This window comes from Lepisosteus platostomus, chromosome 11 (genome assembly GCF_059453375.1).
Source record: "Lepisosteus platostomus isolate fLepPlt1 chromosome 11, fLepPlt1.hap1, whole genome shotgun sequence".
Taxonomy (NCBI): domain Eukaryota; kingdom Metazoa; phylum Chordata; class Actinopteri; order Semionotiformes; family Lepisosteidae; genus Lepisosteus; species Lepisosteus platostomus.
In genome coordinates this window covers 43,378,250-43,405,387 of record NC_142621.1, presented here as the reverse complement: position 1 = coordinate 43,405,387, position 27,138 = coordinate 43,378,250, and the positions used below count along the sequence as shown (strand labels likewise).

The window sequence follows — 27,138 nt, the reverse complement described above, 5'->3', positions numbered from 1 at the left end:
TCACGCAGTCGAGCCCGTGTGGTATTTCGAAGTAAAGTTTTTTTTTTTAAGAATACAATTATCGGAAATTACACTGGACGTCCATCTATGTAATGTGTTTCTTCACGGCGCATGCTTGATTTCATCGAGGAGGGCAACCTAGGCGTGGAACTACGGGGTTAAAGATGTCCCTTTTTCGGGATAAAGGGGTCACTCTAATTATTTGGACCGGAAGACAAAGCGCACAGACCGAACCACGGCGGGGGAGGGGATCTCAGAGCTGAGGCAGGACAGGAAATAATCAGCGGTTCGACTTTAAACACGGGCTTTAATTCCATTATGCGCAAATTCTTCAGAGGGAGCTGTAATTATATTATTGATGTAATTATAGGGTTCACGAGTCTCGAGAGCACATGTTGCTTCGTCGCATGTTTTCTTTTAAAAAACGCTAAATAATTTGTACTTTTGAAAGAATGCGTTGGGAAATAGTGCGGAATTTTAATAGGCCTGTAAAAGCAGAAAACTGTTTCTGCTGGGTTTTTTTTTACAGCACAAGAGGGGTTCTTGGTTCAAGATTGTGTCACAGTCATAACAGTCACTGCGACCGTCCGTGTTTTTACACTTGAAAATAATGCAGGAGCGGCTCCAACGAGCAAAGTCTAAAACAAAGTTACACCTAAAAACGCGTCGACATTAAACTTTTCGGACTTCTCTTTTTCTTGTCGCCAACATACCCGTAAATAAATAGGGTAGAAACACCAAGGCCCACTCCATTAAAATAAACCACCCAGTATTGTCCGTGACCGTGTCCAAAACTATAAATTGCCACCCGGTTGTCTTATCCTGTGATCTTAATAGCGTCCTGTCGCTTTAAACGTGTAGAGAGGGTGGTGAAACGCTCTGAGTGGAGAGAGGAGGAGGAACAGTTCGCTGATAGCGCCATCACGCAGCTGCAGTGCGAGACAGACCGGGAAGGGTCTTGAGTTGAGGTGCTGTAGTAGTTGATTCAGCAGCAGACGCACCGAAAAAATAACGCCTTAAACGTTGTAACGAAAATCATGTGCCTCTCAAACGCCTTCTTCGGATCGTGGTAAACCTTAGAGGTTACCCGCGAGTCAGTAAAGGATAAAAAAAAAGAAGCGAGCAGATGTGTTACCAAGCGACTGAACAAACTTGGGTCTTTTTTTGCGCTTGCCGGATCAAATAAAAACAAACAATAAAATAGACAGGCTAGTGTACTAGAACAACCACAGTCGCAACCCGCGATCGGCGAACTGGGGATCGTTACAGAATAATTAAAACGGTGTGGATTTTGTGGAGATAAAAAGAATCGCATGACGGTAAGTTAACCATTATAGTTGGAGGTGGAAACTAAACTTCGCTGCATAGCGATGTTGCGTAAGCTGTGTAATTCGTTACAGTATAATTCTTATCATGTATCATGGATTGGAGAATTTACAGGATTTTTGTAATACAGAAATAGCATGGTAAGTAGACTGTTTCAATACCTGGGTAGGTTTTTATTGTATTTAAAGCTTGTAATACTTGCAGAGCCAATGAAAAGACCGATACGCGAGCGGACTCTCGATCTTTGTTCCTGTGTTAATTTGTATTTAATACAAAGGATTTTCTGTCCCTCGGATAGGTGCACACACAGTACTGCAACTCGCGTTTGCCTTGCCGTGGCACAGTCTCGGATAAGGGAGTGTCTGAGCGAGCTCGCCTGTTTTACTTGAGGTACAAAAGCCGTCTGGTTCTTGCCCAAGACGCGCTCCTTGGGAGGCTGCATCACTTAATTTAAACCCTTTCTCCTGGTGCTTTACTTCAGCAACGACTAGTCCCTTTGTTGTCTTTACGCCAGACTGCTTTTGATTCCGCTTCACAACAAAGGGTGACCGCGATAGCTTTTATTTTTGTTTGGCGGGATGACATGGCTGTGTCCCGGCTCGGAAAATTCCCGAAGCTGTTTTTTGGCCCATTACAGGATTTGCAATACCTCATCCCAGCCCCGAAAACTGAATGGTTAACCGCCTCCAGCGTGTACTTTGTACTGAGTTGACGTCCTTGCACATGAGAGAATATCCGCAACCTTACGGTGTTTTTACTTCTCCTGATTTGATTAGAACAACGAGGCGCTGCTACTCTAGCGACTGTGTGGCTGAAAAGGTTGTTCCGAGTTCCTCACGTTGATTATCGAAGCCTCAAAATGAGTTTTAACCCAGCTTACTGTCATTCCTCTGTCACCTCGTGTAAAAATCCAGGACCCAGATCCAGTTGACTGGACTGCCCCGTCAGTCCTCGTGTAAAGAGGAGCAGATCTGCAAGGCAGGGAGGGCGCGCTTGAAAGATGTCGTTCATCCTGATGCAGCCCGAGTCATTTCTAATAGGGGAAGAAACATCTCTGGTGTGTGGAGCCTCTACGCCGATATGCGCCTGGCATCCATCAGCTGTGATGATGATAAAGAGTAAAGTCGGAGCTGAAAGCCTGCGGGGCGAAAAGCCCATGATGTCTTAAAAAACCAAGAGGCTGTAAAGTTAATAGGCCCCCTGTTAGCTTCAGCATTCCAGCAAATGACCCATTAAGTACAGCCCAGTAAATGTGTTGGATGGTGGCAAGCGCTGTTTGAAAAATGGGGGGATTATACTGCGGTCTGTCTAGATACAGTAAGCTAGGGCATGAAGGGATGGTTTGGGGGCGTGTTCAGTGGGAAAGGGTATTGTATCTGACTGCTGGGGTGATAGTTAGAAGATACTTTTATTGTGTCATTACATTGGTGGGCCAATGACTTCATTCGAGTAGCCCATCGGTTTTAACAAAGCCTCTGTCTGCCCTTTGAGCAAGGCCAGGTGCATACTGGTTCAGCGTGAGGATTTTGCCCTCATTTCGCTGGCCCCTTGACATTCTCATGCACAACTTTGGTGACTGCGTGAGAGTGAGTCCTGCTGGTACAGAAACGAAAGGTTAGATTCCAAGAGTTCTCGTTTCCGAGCTCAATGAAGTTAGGGACATGGAACGGTGCGATTAGGATTGTGATGGGTATTTTTCTAAATCGGTGCTACATCAGACACGCCTTCCCTGTGCAATCAATGCTTTATATACCTCATGTGTACACACGTATGAAAATAGCTTGCCCGGAGAAAAATGGAGACTGAAACCAGTGCATGAACAACTAAGAAGCACTCGCAGACACAAGTAGTGCAACTTTCTTTATGAATAAAGTGTTTTTATTTCGCATACAAAATACTTGCGTGGTGCATAGGAAGAGCCAGAGAGGTGGGGCTGTGCGTGTGAGAGGGGGGGCTTGGGTATTCACAGTGGTCGACAGCTGGAATTGGGCAGCAACTCCAAAGCAATGAAAATCACCTCCCATCCTTGTCTTACCTGTCCTGCTCCACCACTTACAGCTTACTGCTCTTTGAGAGATTATTTTTATCATGTTGTTTTGCCAGCTACGTCAGTTGGGAACAAATGCTTAGTTACAGTGATGACCTGGAGACCCATTTGCACAGCCAGACGTGTGTGAGCGAAAAACCTCGCTCGGGGTTAGAACCGCAGTGTCCCACCTGGAGCTCGAACCCGCAGCCCTCCGGGAATCTGGGATCGGAATCCAGAGCCCTGACCGCTCCTCCTCGATGCTGCCTGCAGTTTCTGTGTTTGACAGCGGTTCTGTCATCTACTCGGTCAAGCGACTGAGTCGTGCTTTAGTACAATTACTCCAAAAGTAAACCTGTCTTAATTTAACAAGGCGTAGGAAAGATAATACTGTCATGAATTCCTTCTGTTGGTCGGTAAATGAGAAACACTACAGGCTTTGAGAATGTCTCTCGCTTGTGACTCTTGCTGGTCTGTACTGCTTTTCTAACAGTAATCAGTTGTCTAGACAGAAATCATCATAGACTTTTGGGCACATGCACATAAAATCATTTGTGGCTTGTATCCAGTGTTATTGGAGCAGCCCGCTCCGCAGTCATACGTTTTGATGGTCAGTGTGCTAGTGGTCGCACCATAAAGAACTGTTTATCTTTGTGCCTGACCTGAATGTTACGATTGCCCATTGTATTGCTGAAAGACCACTTGTTCGACTGACCTTTGTGTAAATACCGAGACGGAAAGGGCACACAATTGGGCAGTTCGCTCCATTGTCATGGCTTGGTTTGCTTTGTGCTGGAAGAAGTGTGGAGCAGTTGCCAGACATCTGACTTGCATTAAAATGATACAGGCTGGGGGGCGCTAACCACTGAAGGACATTGCAAGCAGCTCTTTGCCCCCCCTCTGACTGACTGTCCCCCCCAATGGAGACACTACCTCCAGGTCCCACAGCCCCGCCCTGCTGGGGCCAGAGCCTGTTAAGTATCGATCAGGCTGACCTTTTTCTCTGATGGCACAGTAAAACTCCGGATTGAAATGCTGTAAAAAACGGAGAAGCTTTGGTGCAGCTTGTTTTGTAGGGAACCATTGAATCATCCGTTTCTAATGACTTGGAATAATTTAATTTTGAATAATTAGCTTAGTGATTTCTTAAATAAATAATTTAGAGCTTTTGGAACAAAACTATGAATACCCTCCACCCCACAAGAACCCATCATCCCATAATTGATCAAATTGCTTGGGACTAACTAGACCAGGGTGGCAAACCCCTTTTTGCGAAAAGATTTCTGTCCAGTTTTTGCAGTTCTTAGAAGCCCAAGCAGGCACAAAACTCACGGAGACTCATGGGCCACACAGTGGGTAAGTAGTCTCCCAATGTCTGTCTCATGTGTTCATGCTACAGTTTGCACTTCTTTGCTTTTAATTGAAGAGGTTTGCAGTAGACCATTTTCAGAAGATGGTTGCTGTACGTCGCGTATTTCCAACTCATGCTTTGCTAAGCGCTCGTTTTTGTTCGAGTTGAACGTTAAAGTAAATATTGTTGCATCTTGAAAACGAATGGACCTCTTCCAAGGCAGAAGTGTTTATGCTCGTTGAGCCTGGGGCCAGACCTTGGCCAGCAGCTGGACGGACTCCTCTCCTGGCCTGTTGTGCTCTTGCCAGAGTGCTGACAATGTGCATTTTTAGTACAGACGCATATTAGACAGACCAGCTCTACAACCAGCATGGCTTCTTAAAGTAAAAGAGTGCAGCTGCCAGGACCCGTTCTAGATCTATGGCGCATCCGAAGGAGATTGTCTTCTCCTCTTGTCCTCCTTCTGTGAAAGTCTTTGCAAGGCTGCTGTGAATGTGCCAGAGTTTCTGGTGCTGTATGGAATTGGCTTTCCTCCCAGGAGAAAGTGATTTTCCTTCAGTCTGAAGTGCAGCTGGAGGGAGGAGAACCTGAGACCCCGGACAGGCGGCCTGCTTTTATCCACGATTCTGAACGAGATGAGGATGTCTAGAGCATCTGCACAGCTTGGAGAAGAGCAGGGTGTGCCTCGCCCCCTGTGCATGCCCTTTGTATGCTGGCCTGTTGAATCACCCTTTCTTGTTGCTTTGTTTGCTGTAATAACTGACTGACATTTTCAAACATGGCTTCTGAAAAAGACTTCTGACTTGTATAGGGGATGTGACTGAATAGGAGGAGTAAGAATTAGCTTATTGAAAGTTGCCGTTGCACTGCATGCTGCTTCATGTGTCTTTAATCCCCTGCCCCAGCCACTGTGGGGCTGTGCAAATATACAGAAAGGCAATAAGACCGCAAAAATGCTCATTGGTTACATGGCTAATGCTTCTTGGTGTAGTGAGCTGGTGTGATGGGTAAAATAGCAGACTACTTAGAAACAACACAGAAGGCTTTTGCAGAATAAAAGTGCATGTGGAAAAGATAAAGAGAGAAACAATTGGAAAGGCTGGCTATTTGCAGTTTTCACATTGCTAGTCCGTTTCATGTTGCAGAAGAGTGCCCTCTGTGTTCGTCAAATGCATAGTTCTGCATTAGCTCTACATTTAACATCCTCGTGCTGTGCTTGCATGATTGCTGTGATCCGTGTGTGGCAATGTATGTATGTAGGCAGTGCTGCTGTCCGCTCCTCCTCCTCTGCATTCCAGGAAATTCCAATGTAAACTGTTTGTTTTTTCTGGAATTTGGCTTGACTGCTAGTTGCTGCAGAGAGTGACCAAAGGCTCGTACATTGCTGGAGAGGGCTGTGTATGTGTACAAAGCAGCATACATTTTTGTGGGATAGAGGCTGGGCAGGAATGCGCCGGTCAGGTTGTTTGGTGGCCAAACATGTACTGAAGTACAGGAAGAAATGCTCACACGTTAAGCTGTGTTAATCCTCTGTGGGGTAGAGTGAAAGCTCTTGTATTCTTTGACCCCCCTTCCTATTGAAGCTGTGTGCACAAGAATTGATGCTGCATATTTGGTGCATGTCCGGTCTTAGGTTGGAGAGGTGGAGCTGCTTCAGCTTGCAGGCTGTAAACTCCAGGTTAATTCCATGCCAAAAGCAGGAGGCACGCAACATTTGAGACAGACATTCAAAAACGTGAAGTTAACCTCTGCTAGATCCTGCCTTGGGTCAATGGTGAGCCTGGTTGTAAGAAAATCCATTTATTTCTGTAATATTCTTCATTTCACTTCCTTGTGTTTCATAATGTGAGTTCTTGAGCTCAGTTGGCATTTAAAATACTTTGTGCTCCAGACAATACTCCATTACACTGTTCATCACCATACTTGCCCATTATGTTGACAGCTGTATAACCCCTGACTGTGAGATCACAGGCAGGAGAAGCAGTTGCCTGCACTAAGTGTTGTACTTTGTCTGTTATGCCCCACAGAAGGCAGGTGTTGCTAGTATCTGTTAGATCTGTTTCAGAGATTTCATTGAGGTGAACAGGTGTGCCTGATTTTGTATCTAGGCCTGTGCTTATGTGTGCATGAGTGTTCACTGCTTGTATCTGTTAGACCAACACATCATATTAAGGGGAGCTAATTCTGTAGAGTGTTACCCTCATCCTGACTTACCACAGCTTGATTACCTCAGGTTTCGTAGTTTATCATGAATCGACTGGCATTACTGCAGTTTACTCTGCTATTTTTCCATTGGATTCTGCAGTAATTATTTGTAAGCATCAAACTGCTTTTTGAATATTTAGTACAATGTATGAGAGCCCCTGTTGTATTCACAGTTAACCAAACGATTCTTCCCTATTATAGCTGTTAAAGATTAATTTTTTATTTCCTCTTAAGAGCAGCATGCTTGGCCTTCACCCATTTAGGCATGGAAACAAAAAAGGAACAAAGAGAGGTTACTTCTTACTTCCATGCTGAACAGCAGAAAGAAGGAATAGTGTTTCCGCTGTCATGCACCTGAAGGAGGTCTTGCCTTTTGCTTTCCTGAAGAAATACTTGTGAGTGGAGTTCAGGTGGAAAAGTTTCTTGTGGCCAAACCGCTCGGACACGGCTCCTCACGTGCAGTGAAACAGTGTGGTGTGCAAACACGCGTGTACTTCGTAGGTTGCCTATCCAGGTTGTGTCCGATAGGGCTTCTGTCCGGCTGTATTGTCCAGGGGGTGTGGCGGGTAATTCCCACGCTCTCGGAGGAGCCACATCTTATTACATAAAAAAACAATAGCAGGATACAGTTTTCGGGAACAGAAATGGCTCCTTTTGAACTAGGTGCATGCCAAGCCTCTTTTCCAGTGTCATTAAAAGGAGAACTGCCAGGAAGCAGATACACTTCAAGTATGTGCCATTTCCTTCTTTATCAAGGAATAATATTCCTGTTGAGCCCCCCTTCTCCTGTTCGTAATAGGAGATGGGCTGCCCTACGTGGATTGTGACGAGGTTGGAGCTGCTTAGTGTACTTTTGGGGTGAGTGTATTTAAAATGATTTAAAGGGGGTAAGTGATTCATTCTTACTGATCTGTATCTAGATCCACTTCAATACCCTCGCCCCAGGCAGTGTTCAGTGTTTCAGGTTTGGGGAGGCTCCATTACAGCATTGCCTGGTTTTGTCCTTTCTCAGCTGCTTTACCTGCTGAAACCAGGCCCTGGTACGACGCATTCTGGTCTGTGGTTCAGAGTCCACAGGGTTCTCAGACTTCAATTGCTGGCTTCTGTCCGTGTCAGAGGAACAGGAACAAACCTGCTCACAGATATCGCAGTTGTTGCTTTGTTAAGAGATCTCGCTAAAGAAGTGGCCTTTGGTTTAAAATATTCAGCTCCCAAAATGGCTTCAGTGCGGTGTGATAAACCTTGTAAGATTCTTAGCCTCTTCTCCTTTCAAGCAAAGCTTTCTTTCAGCTTCTGCATCGATACTTTGCTGGTAAATGCTGGAGAGCACGTTGTGAATAGTACTTGGAGCAGAGTGGCAAACCCTCTGTAGGAGCTGACATGTGTGGGGATTCCACAAGGATAATTACAGCTTTGCTAGTTTCCAGCTGCACAGTAATAAATAAGCAGTGCAAAGAAGTGAGACCTGTTCTGTGTATGTTTTCAAAGCTGAGCAGAAGACACTGACGCACTTAAAAGTGTTCTTCTTTCTTCTCACTGTTATTTTGTCACGGCAATTTGTTCGTTCCAAAGATGTGGTACAGTTCATTGCTTTCAGGGTGCCTCCGCTGAGCCCCTTCCAAGCCTAACTTGTAAATCGGCACTCAGGCAGTCTGTCAGAAGATAAAAAACCTTTCTCCAGTTATGTGAGCATGGAAAAATGTTACCTCTTGGGTTTCATTGTTGTCTCGCGTTGTTGAGGTCTGGGTCGCATGTACCGAAGCAGGCCGACTCCGGAGCTAGCCTTTCAAAAGAACTTCCCCACCTTGGAAAAAAGACCTTGTTCTCACTCGTGAGAAAAAATGTGGCAGATTTGAATGGGGCTCCCAACCTTGACAAGTTACGATGTGAGTTCTCCAGAGACGTCCCATCTGGTTTCAATCATCTGGACTGTGGGCACTCGGTCAGGCCCAGCTCTTTGTGGGAGTCATTCTTTTCCAGGAGCATTTGCCCCCTTGACAGTGATTAACCATTAACTCGCTGAATTCTTCAGTGTTACAGCCCTTCTTATCTGCAAGAGATATCCTATCACAGCCTGAGGAGCAGACAGTGTCTCGCAAGGTTTTCCCGTAATGTATGGAAATGTCCAGTAATGTTTTAATGCAAGTGTCTCTAAATACAGTTAACTGCTACTGCGCTGGCAGCACGAATGCGTTGTTCAAGGCAATAGAATTCCTTGAATTTGAATTTGTGTGGCCAGCAGTTTGAGAAAAATTGCACCTCCCGTCTGTGCTACAAGCCCCTTCACAGTCCAGAGAGTCTTCATAGTTCGTTGCCTCTGTTCCTAACAGCTCTTATTCCACCTGGGCAGCTACATGTGATCACAAGCCTGCCAGCTCAGCACTGCTGAACTGTCTCATCTGATAGACTCTTTCCATCAGCTCTTTTTAGTAGAGCCTGGATACTGGCCAAATACAAATAGTGGAAATAAAGTGTGGAAGATTCAGGGGAATCTTGGGGGAAATTTGTAAGGAGAACATAGTTCAATTTTTGGTCCTGCTTTTTTTTTTTGTCTAGAGCAAGACTCTTCTGCAAGTCAACTAATATCCTGATTAATATCTAATCTATTAATTGATGTCTATGCTGGTTATTGATGCCATTTGGGCTATTACAGTTACCTCCTGTAATATACTCAGAGAGACTGATTTGTTTTTTTTGGTATTGCACTCAGAGTTCTGCTCGTTTGTTTGCAAGGGTGTGCTCATCCAGAGCCCAAGAGCCGCCCGCTGTCCTGCAGGTGGCCCCAGTGGCCGGGCTGTGGTGATTCTGTGCCTGTCAGTGGACTTACCTGGGCCCCGAGGCGTCCTGTCCTCTGATGAGACGAGGCTTTTGCAAGAGCAGTAGTGATAACCCCCCCTCATTTTCCGGAAGAGCCAGAGCCTTTTCCTTCAGTGACTCCCAGACTCGGGGGAAGCCTGTGCTCTGTGTCAAGGAGCCACTTGTTCTGCTGCTCTGGGCACCGAGACTCTTAACAGGCCCGCTCAGGCAGAAAAACATACCTATTTAACGTGACTCACTCACTGTGTGGCCCTTTAAGATCTCGCTTTTAGTTGGATGCGCTCGCATTATAAAACTTGGCCTCTCTCAAGTGTGTTGGAATTGTTGTATTTCCCCCACATCGCGTTTGAAATCGGCTTGCGATAGTCAGATTGTGACGGGTCCGTGCTGCTGTTGTTCCACAGAGGTCGCGTGGGGTCTGTGTCTGCGAGTCCTCTGCTCTGTTTGGCAACTGTCAGAAGAATCTCAATCCCCTCCAGAGCGAAGAGCGTCCGTCTTGAGCAGGTTAATGCAGTTGTCGCTTCTTGTGCGAGCAAAGCTGTGTGGTGTTGGCCTTTCATTGCGTCAGGTTGGAAAGCGTTAGGTTTGAGCTATTTGAGTGGACAGTCGCTGTGTGTTGTGCATTGAGCTTTCGGCCACACGACATGAGTCAGAGGTGCGCTCTGCTATGCTGTGTTATACAGGAGGGGTGACCACACACTGAAACCACACACTGCTCACTACTGCGCTGCATTTTGAGTTGACTGGATATTTGACAGCTGCCGTGTTTCTTTACTTGCCCAAATAAATTTCCTCCAGTTGGTGATCCACAATTTCTCACCTTCCACGTACTACCGCTGTTGCGGCTCTGTTCGGCCACTGTCAGAAGGATCATGAAGACGTCTGCCCTGAGCAGGCTGATGATGTCTCTGTCCTGTGGCAGGAAATAGGAATAGACATTAAGATTCTCGGCAGGGGTGCTAATGAAATCAGCAGGAGACCAAAACTGCCACGTTTTTACTGCCGATAATTTCACTGGCTCTTCACGGGGCAGATTAGGGAAGCGGTCCCAATTAATAAGAAAGGCTCTTCGCTTTAAACGTGTAGTGATGGAGCTCTGCCTCAGATCCATCCACACTGAAACAGGCTTTTCTGCTTAAAGCACTTGCTGCCAGCTATCACTTATAAAGTATGAAAAGCAAACAAACAGTCATTGTGGAAACCCATTCTTTTCATGCCAAGCAGGCAAACCAGTGGGATTAATAAAGTTATTACAAGCAACGGTTTTATATCCACCTCGGGTTAAATCATTAAGGACAGAGCCCACGCTGAGGGTTTTCTCTTAAAACAGCACTTTTACTGTTCCCTGGCGAGACCTGTGCGCTGAGAGAAGACATTTTTTTCCTGTGTTTAGGCCGGTTGGTGCAATTATGCCCTCAAGCGAGAGGGCCGTTGGAAAGGAGGAGGCTGGAGTGTCGTGTTGAGAGAGTGCCTGAGGAGACCAGCGTGCGTTTTTTATTTGCACGCGAGGGTTCCTGGAGAATTTACATGAGGGCTGCGCCTGCAGGCTCAGACGCCTGTGGCTCACAGGTGTCCTGCCTGTGAGAGAACAGGAAGGGGCGGCGTGCTTTATTTCCGCAGAGCAGTCGCCATTGGAGGGAAAGCACCCTCCGCCCTCCCTTCCTGACAGCATGGCCCAAAGTGTCAATACCACAGACCTCCTGCTCTCGGTCCTCCACAGTCCCATGGTGCTTTGCCTTTCCCATCCACTTTCTGGCAGGCTGACCTTGTGTACGTCTTTCTGCGAGATGGTAATTGCTGCGTTTGCTGAACAGAGGCTTAGTTTCTGCTGCACTGTTATCAGACGCTTATCATACTGGTGAAATGACCCGTTTGTCTGTATGGAAAAGCGAGTAATAGTGAAAGGGGGGGCTCTTTTTCTAAACTTTTCTTTTTCCTTCATTGTTGAAGTAGGTTTCTGAAGTGGCACTCTGATTTCAGTTATTTTGCTTATTGTGTCTTCAGAATGAGCTTTTTGTAATTTCAGAATCACTTTTTTTTTTAATTGTCCTGTGCAGACCCTTCAATTTTCCCCCTCCCCCCACCCCCAGCCCTCCAGCTCCAGCCTTTATGGGGAAAAATCCTTTTAAAACAAAAGCCCCATCCCATAAAACCGTTGGCGATCAGCACATAAAAAAAAAAGCAGCAGCCAGACAAGGATAAAGATAAAATAAAAGACAACTCAGTTGGAGTGAAAAATTGGAGACAGACACAATCGTCCTCTGTCTCGCTTTCCTCTGCTCTTCTCATTCGGCAGACTAATGAGGTCTGGGCACATTCCAAGAGGTTTAGGTAATACGTTGAGTGCAGTAAGAGCACAGCTCTCCTGAAGAGCCCTGCCAACTCTGCACCCTGGTCATGCCCATTCTGAGCTTCCTTTCTGCTCTGTAAATGTCAGGGAGGCGCGCTCTGCCCAGCCCCAATCAGACCAATCAGCCCCCTAAAGGAAAACCAGTGGCCCCCATCGCTGGGGTACCAAGAAAGAGACATTTCAGCATGCCAGCCTGTGCTGTTGTCTGTCACCTTGACAGATGAAACCTTGAGGAATAAAACAAGGGCTGAAATTTATAACCCTCCCTTTTTCCCTTTCAGCATAAGACATTTTTACTTTCCCTATGTGCCAATGTGACATGCACATCCACATGATCTGCCATACACCCGTCATCCCTGTCATTAATAAGATTGAATGTGTAGAGATTGTTGCAGTATAAATGATGCTGTACCCTCAAACCAGATCTCTAATGAAGTCTACCATTTTAGCTCTGTGGCTGTCATACCCAAAGACCGCATGAAGGGAAACACGATGTGATGTGATCAGGAATTTTGGAAGCTGACCGATGGGACAGGTTTGAAAATGAGGGAGAAAACAGGATAAGCAGTATTAACGGAAAAAGTTATAGGTTTATTCCATGCTGAAAAAAAGAAGAAAGAGAACACAACGTTTCGGCCGTGCTCACACCTGAAGAAGGCTCCACGGCCGAAACGTTGTGTTCTCTTTCTTCTTTTTTTCAGCATGGAATAGACCTGTAACTTGTTCCTTTGCAGCCTACGCATGCTGACGCAGCTACCCACCTAAGCAGTATTAAGGTCTGTTTCAGTGGAGAGGTCAGTTGCAGGTGAGAGGAGAGAGGTCATGTTAGGGGTGTGGTACAATGCATGACTTGATCCTGCAGCAGCTAGCCTGTGTGTGGCAGCTAGGCCTGAATCTACCTGCGCAGTCTGTGCTGCGCATGTGTATCAGGATATGTTCATGAACGTTTCCTAATGAACATGGGGCATTGGGAAACAGTCTTTTTGGTCAATTAGACAACATTGACTAGAGTTTGAAGTTTTGTTTGTCCTGACAAACCATAGTTTCTCAACTCCTTCATCACTGAAAATTGCTAGTACCCCAGAGCACTTGCAGATAAGTAGCGTGACTATTGTTTTCTGGAACTTCCCCTGAATTAGTGTGCTTTTGACTAAAGATTCCATGATTTGCTCTGTTCCGGAGGTGTGGTAGCTCTCGGGCGGATTTTAGAAGTATATGGTATGTAATTTAAAGAGGCGTTGGACCTAACAGGTGACATACTGCATACAGCTGCCCTTTCTGTGACTTGTGGAGACAGCGTCTTGTCATTACCATTCATCTCTTGATCTCTTCCTTGTTTTCGGAGCCTTTCAGTACAGGCTTTTAAAGTTAGCATCATCCCTTTTTAATTGTCCCCCAGTCTCCATACTGAATTGTTGTTTTTCCTTATGCGTTTCGCTCACAATACTGGGGCAGGCCTCACGATCGCCAGCAGTTTCCTGGCAATGGTTAAAGATGTTGGAAAAGCACCAGATAAGGTCCTGGCTGTGGGGACTTGCTGTGCAGGAAACAGGACAAGTCATAACTAAAACGGGGTGCATGCGGTGGAAAGCAGGTGTCCTTTAACAGGTGGGTTTTGGGAAAAGTAAAAAAACACCAGTTTAGGGAAACTCAAACACAAATTGACACCCTAGTTCCTCTGGACTTCCAACTCAACCCCTGTCAGTGTCCTCTCTAGACATGACTGCAGAGCTCAGCCTCAGCTAGTACTGACCCACTGTTAGTTGTCCAGTTACTCATAACAACAGTTAAAAATGAGTGGCGGGCACACGGCCCATCTGCCTTGTTGGTAATCAGTCCACGGATCTTATCCAGCTGTTTCTTGAATGAATGCTGCATACAATGCTGGTTACTGTGATCATTTAAATTAGGGGGGAAAGGTCAACATTTGTTTTTGCATTATCATGACCGAGAATGGGCTGTCAATTACAAGGTTTGGCAACTCCTTAAATCAGTTGATGTAGTCTTTCCAGCCTGATGAAAATCTTTTTTTTTTATAATTGAAAGTGAGGTTGAGTGTATCATTTTGGTAGCATCATCAAACTTAGATAAGGTGTATCTGAAGACGTTATAGGTCCAGACAGATTTTACACTTCCTCCGTCATTAAGTGTTCTAAATATGTTGAGAGCATGTTTATTTTTTAGAATGTTAGATTGATAGGATATCGCTTCAAAGCATTATACAGTTTATGTTCTACATTTATTTGATTGGAGGGCTTTATCTAGGAAATATACGAGTTCTTTTTGTCTGTCTTTACTGATCGCCTGACAAATGTGGTTTGGATGTGCTGCTTTAATCTTTTATGATATCACGTCAGATATGGCTTTTGGGGTGTAATGTGGCCAGACTTTATTCAGATGAACTGCTGATGGGATAGTTACCTTTGCCTCCATAACGGGATTAGCATTCAAAAGCAGGGCATGCATTTGTGAGGGGGTGTTGCCGACGACTGCCGCGGGTTAATTAACGGGACAGACGAGGCTCCGCTGGCGGCTAGTCCGAGCTCCTTTCTTGATCATTTGCATGCGAATGGCTGTGACCTGCAGCAGGGGCAGTTCAATGCGGTGTCGTTGGGAGTGCTCTGTGTATAAAGCTGAGGGCAGGCATCTTGTGCCATTCCGACAGAGGCCAGGGCTCTTGTGGAAAGCGAATCACTGCTGGACTTAAAAGGAAAGCTGTTCTTCGGGCTGTGTTGATGCTGAGCTGTGACCATTTTGGACCTCTTCGTATGCAAGATGGCAGCAACTTGAATACCTGGACTTGCTCCTTTCAGCCAAGAGTGTTTAATTGCTGTCACTTTGAAGCAAAGCAGAGCTTTGGTTGTTAAAAGCAGCTTCAACCAAGGTAGGTATGAGAGCTTGTTATTCACATAAGCAGTTGAAAATTAAATGTTGATTGGTGAGCACGCAGTACAAGGCCAGCAGCTCTCCTGAGACGCGCTCCGGAGGACAGCATGTGACTCGGCGTCCAGACGTGTGCAGTGAAGGTGAATGTAATAAAGCAGTAGTATCCAGACCATAATCTTGTAAAGTTTTAGTGAAGCCTTTTGTAAACATAAATGGGCATGCTTTCAAGTAAAAGGCCTGTAGGTAAAGGTTTACACCACTAAAGGTGTAAATGTTTCTGTTGTGAGAAGGAGGTTATTGAGGTTAAAAAGAATAACCAGTGTCTAACCAATAGCCCTGTCTGCTAGAAAGATCTTCATCTGGGTTTGTCAGAGGAGTGGAATAACTTTTTCAATGTAGTAAAAAGTTTACCAGTTTGCTAAGAGATGTAAAAAGCGATGTAGAGCAAAGATTAGATTGTTAATGAGAACAACCGCATGGAGCACGAACCCCAGGAAGGGGAAATTCTCCTTCTTCCTCTCCCTCTCAGGGTTCACTTGACATTGCCTTGACTTCTGCTTAAACGTGGAGAGATGGCCGTTTGGCCTCTTTGGTAGGTTGATCCCAAGGTTCTCAGCCAGACATCTTATAAAAAGAAGTCAGGTTATAGGCATCAACAGCATGGCTGGGTGACCTGTCCAGACTCTTGTCCAAAGAAGTTTTTCTGTGCACTTATACGTCCTTTTCGCTTGTGTCCTCTGGTTTGTTCATTCTAAAGAAATCTGCTGGGATGACTGTCGATTCGTTTTGAGGTTTTTCCAGTACTTCCTCTCATAAGCTTCTCTTTTCAAGACTAATAATGTACAGTTCCTTCAGCCTGTCAGTTCAGGACATTCCTTAACCCCCAGAATGTGTCTGGTTCCTCTACTTTGGAAGGCATCCAAAGCAACAGTTATCTTTTCTATGATGTGGTGATCAAAATTGTACATCATTCTAAGCAAGGCCTCACTAGTGCATTATAAAGTTTTAACATTTCAGTATTGAAAACATAACTTACTTTTTGTTTTAATAATTTGATCTTCTGGCTGAAATGCAAAGTATCTGTAGACGTACGGATTCAAGACATCCGGACCTAGACCCTTTCCTCCACTAGATCTTTTTCTCTTAAGGGAAGGTAGGAAGAGATTGAGGTGAAGTAAAAGGATTGGGAAAACAAACTCTTCCTCTTAATCGGATCGGATGAAGACTTCATGCCTGAAACAATATTGTTGGTCTGGGTCAGGTTTACCATCCATGCATAAAAACGTCCTGTTTGAACACCATGAGTCTTTTCAGTGAAGAAATCCAGTGTTGTGTTTTTGCGAAGCTCCTGATTTCCGATAGTGTGATCGTTGTTGAATGATGGAAAGTGAAAGTTGCTGAATGTAGTGGGAAATTGAAATGCAGTTCCCTTTTAGGCAAATTAGGATTCGTTGTTTGTTTGTTTTTGAAAGGCCATTGCCGGGGCACAGCTAAATGCTTTTCAGTGAGAAGCCACACACATTCTTGAAAAGTATCGACAGTGGTACTTAGATATTGATCTTCTGTCTGTGGCATTTCCTGCCTTCTTGAATTTGCTTAATTGTCCGGGTTATTTTTTCTGCGCCTGATTGTACGATGTAGTTTGGCATTGCTGGTGCCAATGGCTATGTGCACCAAGATGGGCAGCGCATTCACTTTGAATGACAGTCGTACCCATGAGGGGGCTCATGGGGGCTGCCAGGCCATGTGCTCCGAACTGCTGCTGCTTCCTGTGAGAGCGGGAGAGCACGCGGTACGCTGCGTTCCGGTGAACGGCCCCATCCTCCCAGCTCAGTGCAGGCCTGGCCAGAGTGAGCGAGGCGGGGGCTTCCTGGGAGCAGCTCTCAGGTCTGAACCGTCTGAACCAGCGCGGCAGCTGACGGGACGCCCATCGCTCAGGACCAGGAAGAACAAAGAGTCCCAGGCCGAAAATCAACTCCGGATGTGGAAGGATTATGGAAACTGTTCTCTATTACATGTGTTCTCTATTAATTTTTTTCCCCCCCTCCGTAAGAGCAAGTTTTCTTTTCGTCCAATCACTTGATTGTTTCTTGCCCCTGGGCGAAGCTTCTCTGTCGTCAGTGTTGCTCTGGGAAAGAACCGCGGGTCTTGTTGCGCTTGTGGCGTCTGTGCCGCACACTTGTGCTGCACCTCTCTCGCCTGCGGGGAGTTTTTCCTCCAGGAGTCAGGCAGAGCCTTGGCAGGTGAGTGTGGTGTTGGCATTGGTGGGAGGGGGGTGGGTGTATCATATTTCAAGGGCATTGTAACGAGAAAGGCCGTAATGAGTAATGGTGTAGCATGACTTGTAAGCTTGAGGCAGGAAACCTGAACTGAGAGGGTGAGGAGGGAGGTGCCCTTTTGTTTTAAATTGTGATAACTGTAGTGCGAGTTGTACAGGGAGAAAGTGCACCCTGGAGTAGAGGATTCTGGGATCGATTCAAATAATTGAAAGATTATTGAAGCCCTAATGTAGCAGATCCCAATAAGGGCATTGTTATTTTTACGTTGGAATCGCAGATTATTTTTCTTCTATATCAGCCCCCTCAGGTGTTTCGAGCCTGGGCTGTCTGGCAACTGCTCCTGTACCTGTTCCTGGGAGAGAGTTGAACCAATGCCCTGTCAGCAGGGCCTCTCTTTATCTGTAGCTGGACAAAGGAGGAGTCTGCTGTGCTTCTTGTTGGCATCACTGCAAGCCTATAAGGGCACACTGAATGGGAGGCGTAGCTGGTGGTCGGAAAGCAAGAGTGCCAACTAACCCTGGCCCCACCAGGACAGTCCGGGCCGTCGTGTCATGTGGCTCGGGCTCGAAGTAGCAATGTCTGGCCTGTTGAGCTCAGCCGATGCTTGCAGACGCATGAAGGAGCCTCACAAAGTGAAGCTGAGTGCTAACAGTATTGCCTCTTGCTTACACAGCGCACAGATCCCCCGAGATGCACCATGTTGTCAAGCTGTGAAACTGCTGAATCCAGCACAGCAAGCGCATCGTGTTGACAGAACAGTAGCTTGAAACGCCCAACCAGCTAATTACAGACCTGGCTTCTTGCTGCAAGTTGTTTTTCTCTCATCTGCTTAGAAAACAGGCTGATTGACATGAGACCTACACTAGTCTACACTGCTAAAAAAACATTCCATTTTAGCATTGTTGCACTCTTCCTTTTCAGTGCCATTTGAATGGTTGACCGTGTTGTAGACAGTGCTTAGTGTTTCTCTGTGCAGGCTGGAAATACTGGAACCTTAAGGAGCACTATGCTGATTTTCGAAGTGCAGCGGGATGTGGCTTTTCTCATTATTCGTTTTCTATTTTTACATCGGGATTATTTTGTCTGTGGGTGGACGAATTCTCCAGACTGAATGGAAACTTGGAAAGGCTTGAGGGGTCGTTAAAAGTTTTTCCAATAACGAGGTTAACTGTTGAGTGTTGTTACAGGCAAGACAACTGAATCCAGCTGTCCTTCAGCACTCCGCCCATCTTGTTGTTTTTCACGCTCGCATCTGTTCAGCTTCGCAGACGGTTCCTTAATTGAATTGGGCTTGTAGACGTGAGGAATGTTTGTGCGCTTCAAGGTTAAGATTTTCCTTGAAATGAAACTCACTTGATTTCAGGAAAGGACTCTCTGTACAGGGCTTCCCAGTCCTGCTTCTCATAGCCTACTGGTTTTCGTTGGGACTGGATGCTCTGTTTTCTGCTCCTGAAATTTTTGCGGGTTGCTTATTATCCATGGATTTGGATGGGCAGATGTGAAATCGGATGGGTCAAAACTGATGTCAGAATGGTCCGATTAGCAAATTCCTTGTCACGTTTTCAGGTTTGGTTTGCTAAAGCAGTTGGAACAAAAAGCCAGCGGACCCTAGGATGTGCTTTCAAGAGATGGTTTCAAGTCTTTTGCTCTGCTCTGTCATCCATTTCTGATTTCCCCAGGTCACCATGTGCTTTGGGCTTGGGAATGGGAATGTGGGGCAGGCAATGGGACAGTGCCCTCTGGCTGCAGGCTCGCGCCAGATCCTGAGGTTGGCACCAGCCAGTGGTTCAGGAACAAGCTTGAGGAGCAATCTGAATGCTGCAGACCATAATTACGCAGCCTTGCATGAGGTCATGGTGTAGCACTGAGACTAGAGGAGGAGATCCCGCCAAGGAATGCTGCTGCATGGCTGGTGACGGTCCAGACATGGGTAGAGCCTCACCCTGCTGCTGAAGCAGAGCCTTCTCTGGCAGCAGCTCGTCGGATCTTGACAAGTTTTCTGACTCGGGCCTGAAATGCATCATTCTGTGACTAGTCACAGTTTCATCAACACTTTTTTTGCGTTCAAAATGAGCAAAACCTCCACTCCTCAGGTGGCGTGGCCTGACCTGTAGCCTGCGTTGAGGGTAACTCGTACAGCGTATGAAACCTGAGGTTTTCGGTGACGACACATCCTCCCCTGTCAGCGACTCGGCTGGCTGGAAGCACAGTTTCTTGCTTTTTTTTAGGTGACTCTCCCATCAGCGAGACGCTCGGCCGAGCCCTGAGGGCTGCAGTTCAAAATTGCCTCATTCGTTTCAAGGTGGGGGAGGAAATGGGCTGCAAGTGAACGTGCAGTAGTGTGCAGACTATTTTTTTTTTATCTCTGTGATTACTGTCAAGCCAAGAGTGCTGGGTGTTAGCGCTGGCGGACTAAGACACACGAGCAGCTGTACTGGGACTGACGCTACTTCTGTTTGTCAGCATTTATAAGTGCCTGTAAACAGGGCTCCCTGAATAATAATAATAATAATTGCTTACACTTATATCTCGCTTTTCTGGACACTCCACTCAAAGCGCTTTACAGGTAATGATGTTCCCCTCCACCACCACCAATGTGCAGCCCCACCTGGATGATGCGACGGCAGCCATAGTGCACCAGTACACTCCCCACACACCAGCTAATAATCTAGTCAAGTACTGAAGAGAAAGGAGAAAGCTTTCAGAAACCTTTAGTTCATTTTAGGGGAAGCAGCAACACAAGTTTTATGTGTGTGGCGTAAAAGCAGATTTTGAGTTTCTTCGCCTAAAGCTGTAAATGACCCTTTAGAATCAGAAGCAGCTAGAAAATGAGAAAAATGCCAGACGAGAGCAACCTGATCCCTTTATGACGTAAAAACCAGAACAGGAGATCAAGAAGCGCCGTTGAAGATTGTTAGAAAGGTTGAATCTTCAGGGGGGTGGTTTTACGTGTAAATTTCAACTTGTGAAGTCGGGACTGGAAATCATATGGAAGGCGCAGGGGCTCCCTGGGGTCTGCTTGGGAATCTGGAGCACGCTGATGAGAATTCCTGTTGTTCCACACATGTGGTTAGGAGAGAAAGAAGAGTCCTGAAAAACATGCTTGGTGGGACGAACCCGCCTTTCAGAAAAATCGCTTCGAGTGCAAACCTCTGCAGTTAGTGTGAAGGACGACGGGTTATTTAATATATAATGGAGTACAGCATGGCTGTAATTCATTCTGCAAGATATTTAAGCATCTCTGGCAGTGTGGAAAGCCTACGTTCCTTTAGCTTTAAATCTGAAAGGACGTAACTCCTTGCCAGCGTCGCTGCGATAAAGACGAGTTTCAATAAGGCGGAAGAGCCCAGCTGGGTGTCATTGCCCAGATCACTGTGACAGTGCAATGCACTGCTGTAGAGCTCCTCAGGGCTCTTGTCAACAGTAGGTCTACAGATGATGGAGATGTCAGTGCAGAATAAGGCAAACGTGAGTTGAGAGTTGAGTACCTCCATTCTCAGCCCCACTTTATCCTGATCAGCATTCCCAGATTCTCCGGCTTGGCTTAGGCACCAGTCTTGGACTTGTCTCTTTTTCTTACCCATTTACAGTGATTTGGACCTTATGGTTCTGTTCTGTTTTCCCTGTGAGAGTCCTGTGTGCACCCCGCTGTGTGGGGCAGGCCATGAACACTGCCCTCTGGTGGTGTGTTCTACCTGCATACATTTAAATGTGTCTTAAGAAAGACACATGCTGGGGTTTGTGACTGATATTAAGTTGCAGTTATTAGGCCACTTCAATGTGTATTTTATTGTTGTGGGTCACACCTGGTTAGTTGTAGTTCTGCTATTAAATACTTGCTTTTCTTGCAGGTGCATTGAGCAGATCTACCATGCTTCTGGGTTTCTTTTTATTTCCGTTCTAATGAATTCAGTGCATTAACAACCATTTGAATGTAGTCACCTGGAAACCATGTTTGACATGGAAAAGATTGTTTACTTGCAAGCTGGCAGGGAATTGAACAAACAATGATTGTGAGGGGGTGGCTCTGAGGTGCCGATGGAGAGCAGGCTGTTCTGTCTCTCCCTGTGACTGCAGATGCTCAAGAGTCCTGGTACTCTAATGCCATTTGCCTAGAGCAAGCTGACGATGCATCACATAATTAGTTTCTTGGTGATATCAATATTGTAGTTGAAAGGTATAATAAAGTTGTCACACATGTTGCAGCCCATCTTTGAAATTGTATCCTTTTTATGTTGGTTTCTTCCACCTCTGTCTTGGATTATCTCCCTTTACTTTTAATATTCCAGTTACTGCTGCTGTCAAGACCTTTTGAAATTTGCATTTTCATGCAATGCTGAAAGATTTACTAGTATTTTGCAACTCTGTGCTGTGAATTGTATTGTCTATAGTTAGTTGGCTCACAAACATAGTTCTGTTTTATTGATTCGTACCGTCCGCTGTCTTTCCTTTTAAAGAATGAAACGATAGTTTGTCTGCCATGCTTGTCAGATCTGAAACTAGAAGACTTGGTCAGCTGTACGTCTCATCCATACGGTTTCTCGTGCTTTTGTTTTTCAGGGTTGATCGAGAGGATTTTGGGGTGTCAAGACCAATGGTGGGGGGACTGCAATGGCTGTGACCTGGAGATATCTGGAAATCCTCGTACCGTAACGTCTCCACACAGCCCGCCTCCAGTGAGCAGAAGGGACTCGAGCTTATTTCGGACTTGCCTAGGGAATCTCCCATCCCGAATCCTCCTCCCCTCGTTTCTCGGGAGCCGCGTCAGAATGCCGATCCTCAAGCAGCTGGTTTCCAACTCGTCCCAGTCCAAGCGCCGCTCCCGGGCCGACCTCACGGTGGAGATGATCAGCGCCCCCCTGGGGGACTTCCGCCACACCATGCACGTGGGCCGGGGCGGGGACGCCTTCGGGGACACGTCCTTCCTCAGCACCCGCTCCGGGGAGCCCCCCCGCGAGGGGGACAGCCCGGCGCACTCCCCGAGCCCCAAGCCGGGGCTCTTCTCCCGCACGTTCCGCCACAGCCGGCGGTCCCAGTCCGTCACGCGGGCCGACAAGCGGGAGTCCACTCTGGCGCCGCCCAGGGGCTCCCCCACCTTCGTGAAGAACGCGGTGTCCCTGCCGCACCTCAACGACGAGGACGGGGAGAGAAGGGCTGGCCGCGTCCCCAAGAGCCTCTCCTCCAGCCCCCTGAAGAAAGCGCCGGACTCCGAGAAGCCCGCCAACGGTGCCGCCGCCGCCGCCCCCCCCTCCGGCATCAACAGGCCCTACGACCCCGAGCTGGACGAGAAGAACTTCGGCGAGCTGACGGACCTCCCCCCGTCGTCGCCCCCTAGAGTCGGGGGGGGGCTGAAACACGCCGAGTCCGTCATGTCCTTCCACATCGACCTGGGCCCCTCCATGCTGGGAGACATCCTGAGCGTCATGGATAAAAGCGCCTGGGAGGAGGACGATCTGGGGTTCGAGGAGGGGAGAAGCAGCGAAGGCAGGGGCTCGCCACCTCTTCTGGGCCAGGGAGAGGAGGAGCCCCGACCCCCCAGGGCGTCGGACAGCCAGGCTCACCGCGCTGGCCCCCTGACCCCAGAGCCCCAGCCCCGGCGCCAGCACCCGGACACCTCGTCCGTCTCCAGCGCGGGATCGGCGGCCCTGGAGGGGAGCCCAGGGCAGGGGGACGCGGAGAGCGTCCAGTCCGGCTCGCCGCAGGGGGAGGACGAGAAGGACTTCTCCTTCATGGACGAGGACGACGACGAAATTCGAGTATAAAGAGGAGAGACAAGTACGATCGCAGTCGAATCCAGAATGGCATCTAGGACCTGGGCTTTTAGAGAAGGCACTAGCTGGGGGGTTTGGCTCTACCAGTCAACAGGAAGCTGCAGTTCAGTCCATCATAAGCAAAAGGGAAAACAAATGAATATTTGAGTCGGAATCACAGTATTAAACCTCGTCCTGTATCGCTGTGACTGTTCCTGCACTCTGCAGATGCCCTTGCTTCTGAACCAGCAGGAGACTGCGTGGACTATTATGCTGAAATCCTGAAATGGTCCAGCAAGGACCAGGAATTAAGAAAACGACCTCTGAATTCGTGAAATATTGTCATGACTGTTTTAACCTGTTTGTTTTTCTGAAATGACAGCCAAGTTTTTTACACGCACTCAGCCATGTGCCGTTGTGCAGTCGAATGCTGTAGAAGAGAACACTATTCCACCAGTGCTGCTGCTCGCACACTGCTGTCAGAACCAGAACCCTCACGCTTTCTGGGCCATGTTCCCCCTGATGACGTTTCTAAACATTTACCTGCACGCTGTCCTTCACCCGCTCCAGCGCTTTGTGAACAAACGGCATCAAGTAATGTGAGGTTATCGCTGCAGTTCAGTTTTCGAGCGGCGCTGCATTTAGAGATTACATTATCCAGTGCAATGGAAGAAAGGCGGTTCCTTATCGTGATCGAATGCAGGTGGCGCCAAATGCTTTCAAACAGGAAGCGGGATTTCTTTGCTTAACCACAAGGGGATATACTGACAGCTGTTCTTAAAACAGTACAGTCAGTATTGGGGCCCCTAAACATTGAGCAGAATGGCTGAGGCTGTGCTGTTGAAGTGGACATGGGCGACCGCAGTGTAGGAGTATCAGCAGCAATGATAAGCTTTCCAGCCGTCACAGCAGAGTCGGATCACAGACGAGGCAAGGCCACTGTAATCTTCTAGCTCTTTGCCTAAAGAACACCAGCCCCCCCCAAGGAAGCCGATTGGAATGAGCCTGAGGGTCAAGCCTACATGGACTGAACTGTGTTTTCCTGCAGTCTGGAAGAGCTGGGAGAGGAAAGGGGAGGGGAGGGACAGTGCATTCATCCCCTGGCTGTGGTTTCTGGGAGGCAGCCACAGTTGAAGAATGTTGTCAGCGGGAAATCAGGGCCAGAAAGCCTTCTCAGCTCTCTTAAATGCAGGTTTATTAAGTGATTCATGGTAGCTATTTTATTATAATAAAATCTCTCTTGAGATTAATACAGTAATGGGGTGGTTTTCTTTATAATATTGTTTTTATTTTCATTGTTGTACCCTTTTTATAAACATAGGACCTATAAAAGTATTAATCTAGGGCGAACTTTGGTTTATTTCTTGTATCGTCTACCTGCTTCCTCCAGACACCTGACGGGAGGGGTAGAGCTCCGCTGCTGGCGCGCAATTTCCTGTGTGCACAGGAAGAGAGGTCCAGTGTGCAGTGCATTCTGGGAATGGCAGTCCATGGAAGAGAGCATTTCAGTATCGGGCATGAGACACTGGCTACGAACGGAGATAAAAAGACACCCCAAACCTGGGATTGCTAAAAAAAAATGGATTGTTCTGGAAGTCTTTTGAGAGTTACCCCCACCCTGCTTTAAAATTCACAGTGCATTCTGGGAGTGGAGGCTATTTTTTTAGGTTGTATTTTTTTCCCTCAAAGGTACTCAAGCAATTACCTCTCGCCTCATTTTCCATGTAGCTGGCTTTTGGGTTGGAGAGGCCAGTGGGGACAAAGATTTTTAGGCAGTAGTTTGGTCTACAAGTAAAAAGGCAATAGTTAAATGATGCAGGCCCTTCACAATAGACTCACGCCTGGCCTCCCTCTGCGAACTGTGATGGAACGTACTGTTTCTTTACCTAAACATCTTCAGTTTGGGAAATGTAAAACACTAACTTTTCTACAGATGTAAAGACTAGAAATGTTCATTTAATGTGTATTTTGTATTTCAGCTGCAAAAGTAAGGAAATGCAGAAAAAAAAATCAAACATTGTATTTATCTGAAGTGGCCTTTTCCTGGAATTGTCATGCAAAATAGTGCGGTTTTAGCACCTCTGTTTCAGAACAAAGTTGTCCTACAATTCTTTACACACGTTCTTTGCAAATCAGGGTATTGAGCATCTTTGCTGGAGGTTTACAGAAGGAATCTGGTCAGGTTAACTCTGGAGGAGGAACAGTCATGTGCTGTGCAGCTTTCTGGGTCATTGTCCTGAGAAAGAAACTTGTCAGCTTTGTTTAAAATCTGTTTCATTGCAGAGAAATTGTTCAGAGATGTGGTCAGAACACTTTGCAGTATCCTCCACAAACCATTGAATGAAACGGACTTCTTTTTCATTGTGCTGAAATCACCTGTGAGCCTTATGGCAGGCAGCAGTGCCCTGTGTGAGCCCATGTCTGCCCAGGTGTGTAGGCTCCACAGATAGACTGGCCTTGAATTCCCACAGCTGTACACTCCAACACATGCCCCACCTTCTCTGTTGGAAAGAGGCGTTTGTGAGCTCTTCAGGCCAAGAGTTTGCATTCAGACATTGTGTTTTAGGATGGATGAGTGAGTGATTATCCTTCCCCTTCTTGTAGATTCCTCTAACCTCATCTTCACACAGTCTCAAAAATGTTCATACTCCCGAGAGCTGTATGTGTACCCATACTTAAAACAACAGAGTGGCTCTGCTGTAAAAACATTCCAAGCAGAAAGCAGGTTTTTTTATACATGATTGCTACACGCTACAGTTGTGAGAATACGGGCTTGGGTCTAGTGCAGGCAGTGTATGACTTGAGAGTCCCGTAGGACTTGCACAGCCCACGTTTGACATTCAGGATTCTGAAGTGGCCATAGGGCCGCCTTGCTGCTCTGATGGGTGCCTGAAGGTGCAAACTAGACTTCTCTGTGGCTGGAAGAATCTCCATCAGAACAGTGCTGTGCAGGTTACATGATTTCAAGGCCAGGATGTACAGAGAGAGGCTGCTTGCTCATGGAAGAAACAGGTCATGTCATGTGCTTTTAGACCTCATGGGATAATTATTGGAAAGACAAGACAGCTGGACCCACGTTTCACTAAGATCAACTCCACGTCTGGCTATTTTAGTAAAACCAGATACTGATTAAGTAGCATGACATTGTGTGTAAGTGTCTGATGTTGTCTGGAAGGTGGAGAAGGAAAGGTGTCAACATTTTTTTTTGAAGAGTTCATTTAAACCTTTTCAGAAAGGACTTTTGTTTTCTATGACTGCTAAGCCCAATAACAAAATTGCCATATTTGTGCTACCGCAGTAAGCTACTTTAAATATTGCGGAATGCCATAATAAATGTTTGACCTATTGTTGGATGAGATTGTTTTATAGCATAAGGTGCCAAAGAAGACCTGTTTTCCATGGGTTTTTTTGTTTTATAATTCGTGTAGAGACAAACTACCTAATCTTCATTTAATGATATAAATCTGTTTAACAATGCTTTGATTCTAAGACCTAGTTCTGGAGTGAATTCCAAAGCCAAATTGATAGTCTTGGAAATTGGCCACAGACTGGGCTGTAATCTCTGTACATTGAACTGAGCGAATGGAGCTACACCTCTTTCTGTTTTCAGGCCGTCATGCTGTACAGAAGGTAGTGGCTGGATATTAAGAAAGCAGAGACCAGATAGATCTGTAGACCTCCCAGACAAGTGCTCGTTTTTGTTTCGCTAAAGAAAATGAATGATCAAGATGTAGAGCTTGCCTCGGTCTAGGGGACAGTTTTTAAAAGTGCCAACAGTGATGCAGAAGAGATGACTTAGCTGTGGCCCTTGCCTTGCCCTTGAGTGGCACAGCACTGCAACAGAGGAAGCTTCAGAGCTCGTCCCGCTGCGTGTGACCGTGTGGAATAGGAATTCCTCTGTTGTAACAGCCCGTTACAGGTGCCCATTGGAATACCCAGTCTGCATCGACATTGAAGAGAAATTAAATATATTTGTGAAGAACATGCATTTTTCTGCAAGTGTTCCATTTAAAATTATTTTTCAGTAGCTGAAATTGTTTTCATTTCCCAGTCCTTTGCTCCTCTCTCACTATACATATGTATTTACTTCCTGTTTCTCCTTCCAAATAACAAGTATATTTTTCAATAAAAGAAAACCTGGTAATCTT

The 27,138-nt window shown here is 46.5% G+C and overlaps 1 protein-coding gene across 4 annotated transcripts; it reads left to right on the top strand.

Moving 5' to 3' along the window:
* On the top strand, positions 1 to 27,138 carry cdc42ep4b (CDC42 effector protein (Rho GTPase binding) 4b). Of its 4 annotated transcripts, none has more exons than XM_088599869.1 (3): positions 1 to 1,319; positions 21,801 to 23,015; positions 24,381 to 27,138. In XM_088599869.1, exon 2 carries the CDS (start codon positions 22,010 to 22,012, stop codon positions 23,000 to 23,002), a length of 993 nt encoding a protein of 330 aa, XP_088455995.1. In that variant the 5' UTR covers positions 1 to 1,319; positions 21,801 to 22,009; the 3' UTR covers positions 23,003 to 23,015; positions 24,381 to 27,138. The 4 variants fall into 4 exon arrangements, with proteins under 4 accessions (XP_088455995.1, XP_088455996.1, XP_088455994.1 ...); XM_088599870.1 differs by adding an exon at positions 1,625 to 1,716 and having other exon boundaries at positions 3 to 1,319; positions 21,801 to 27,138; XM_088599868.1 differs by having other exon boundaries at positions 3 to 1,319; positions 21,801 to 27,138.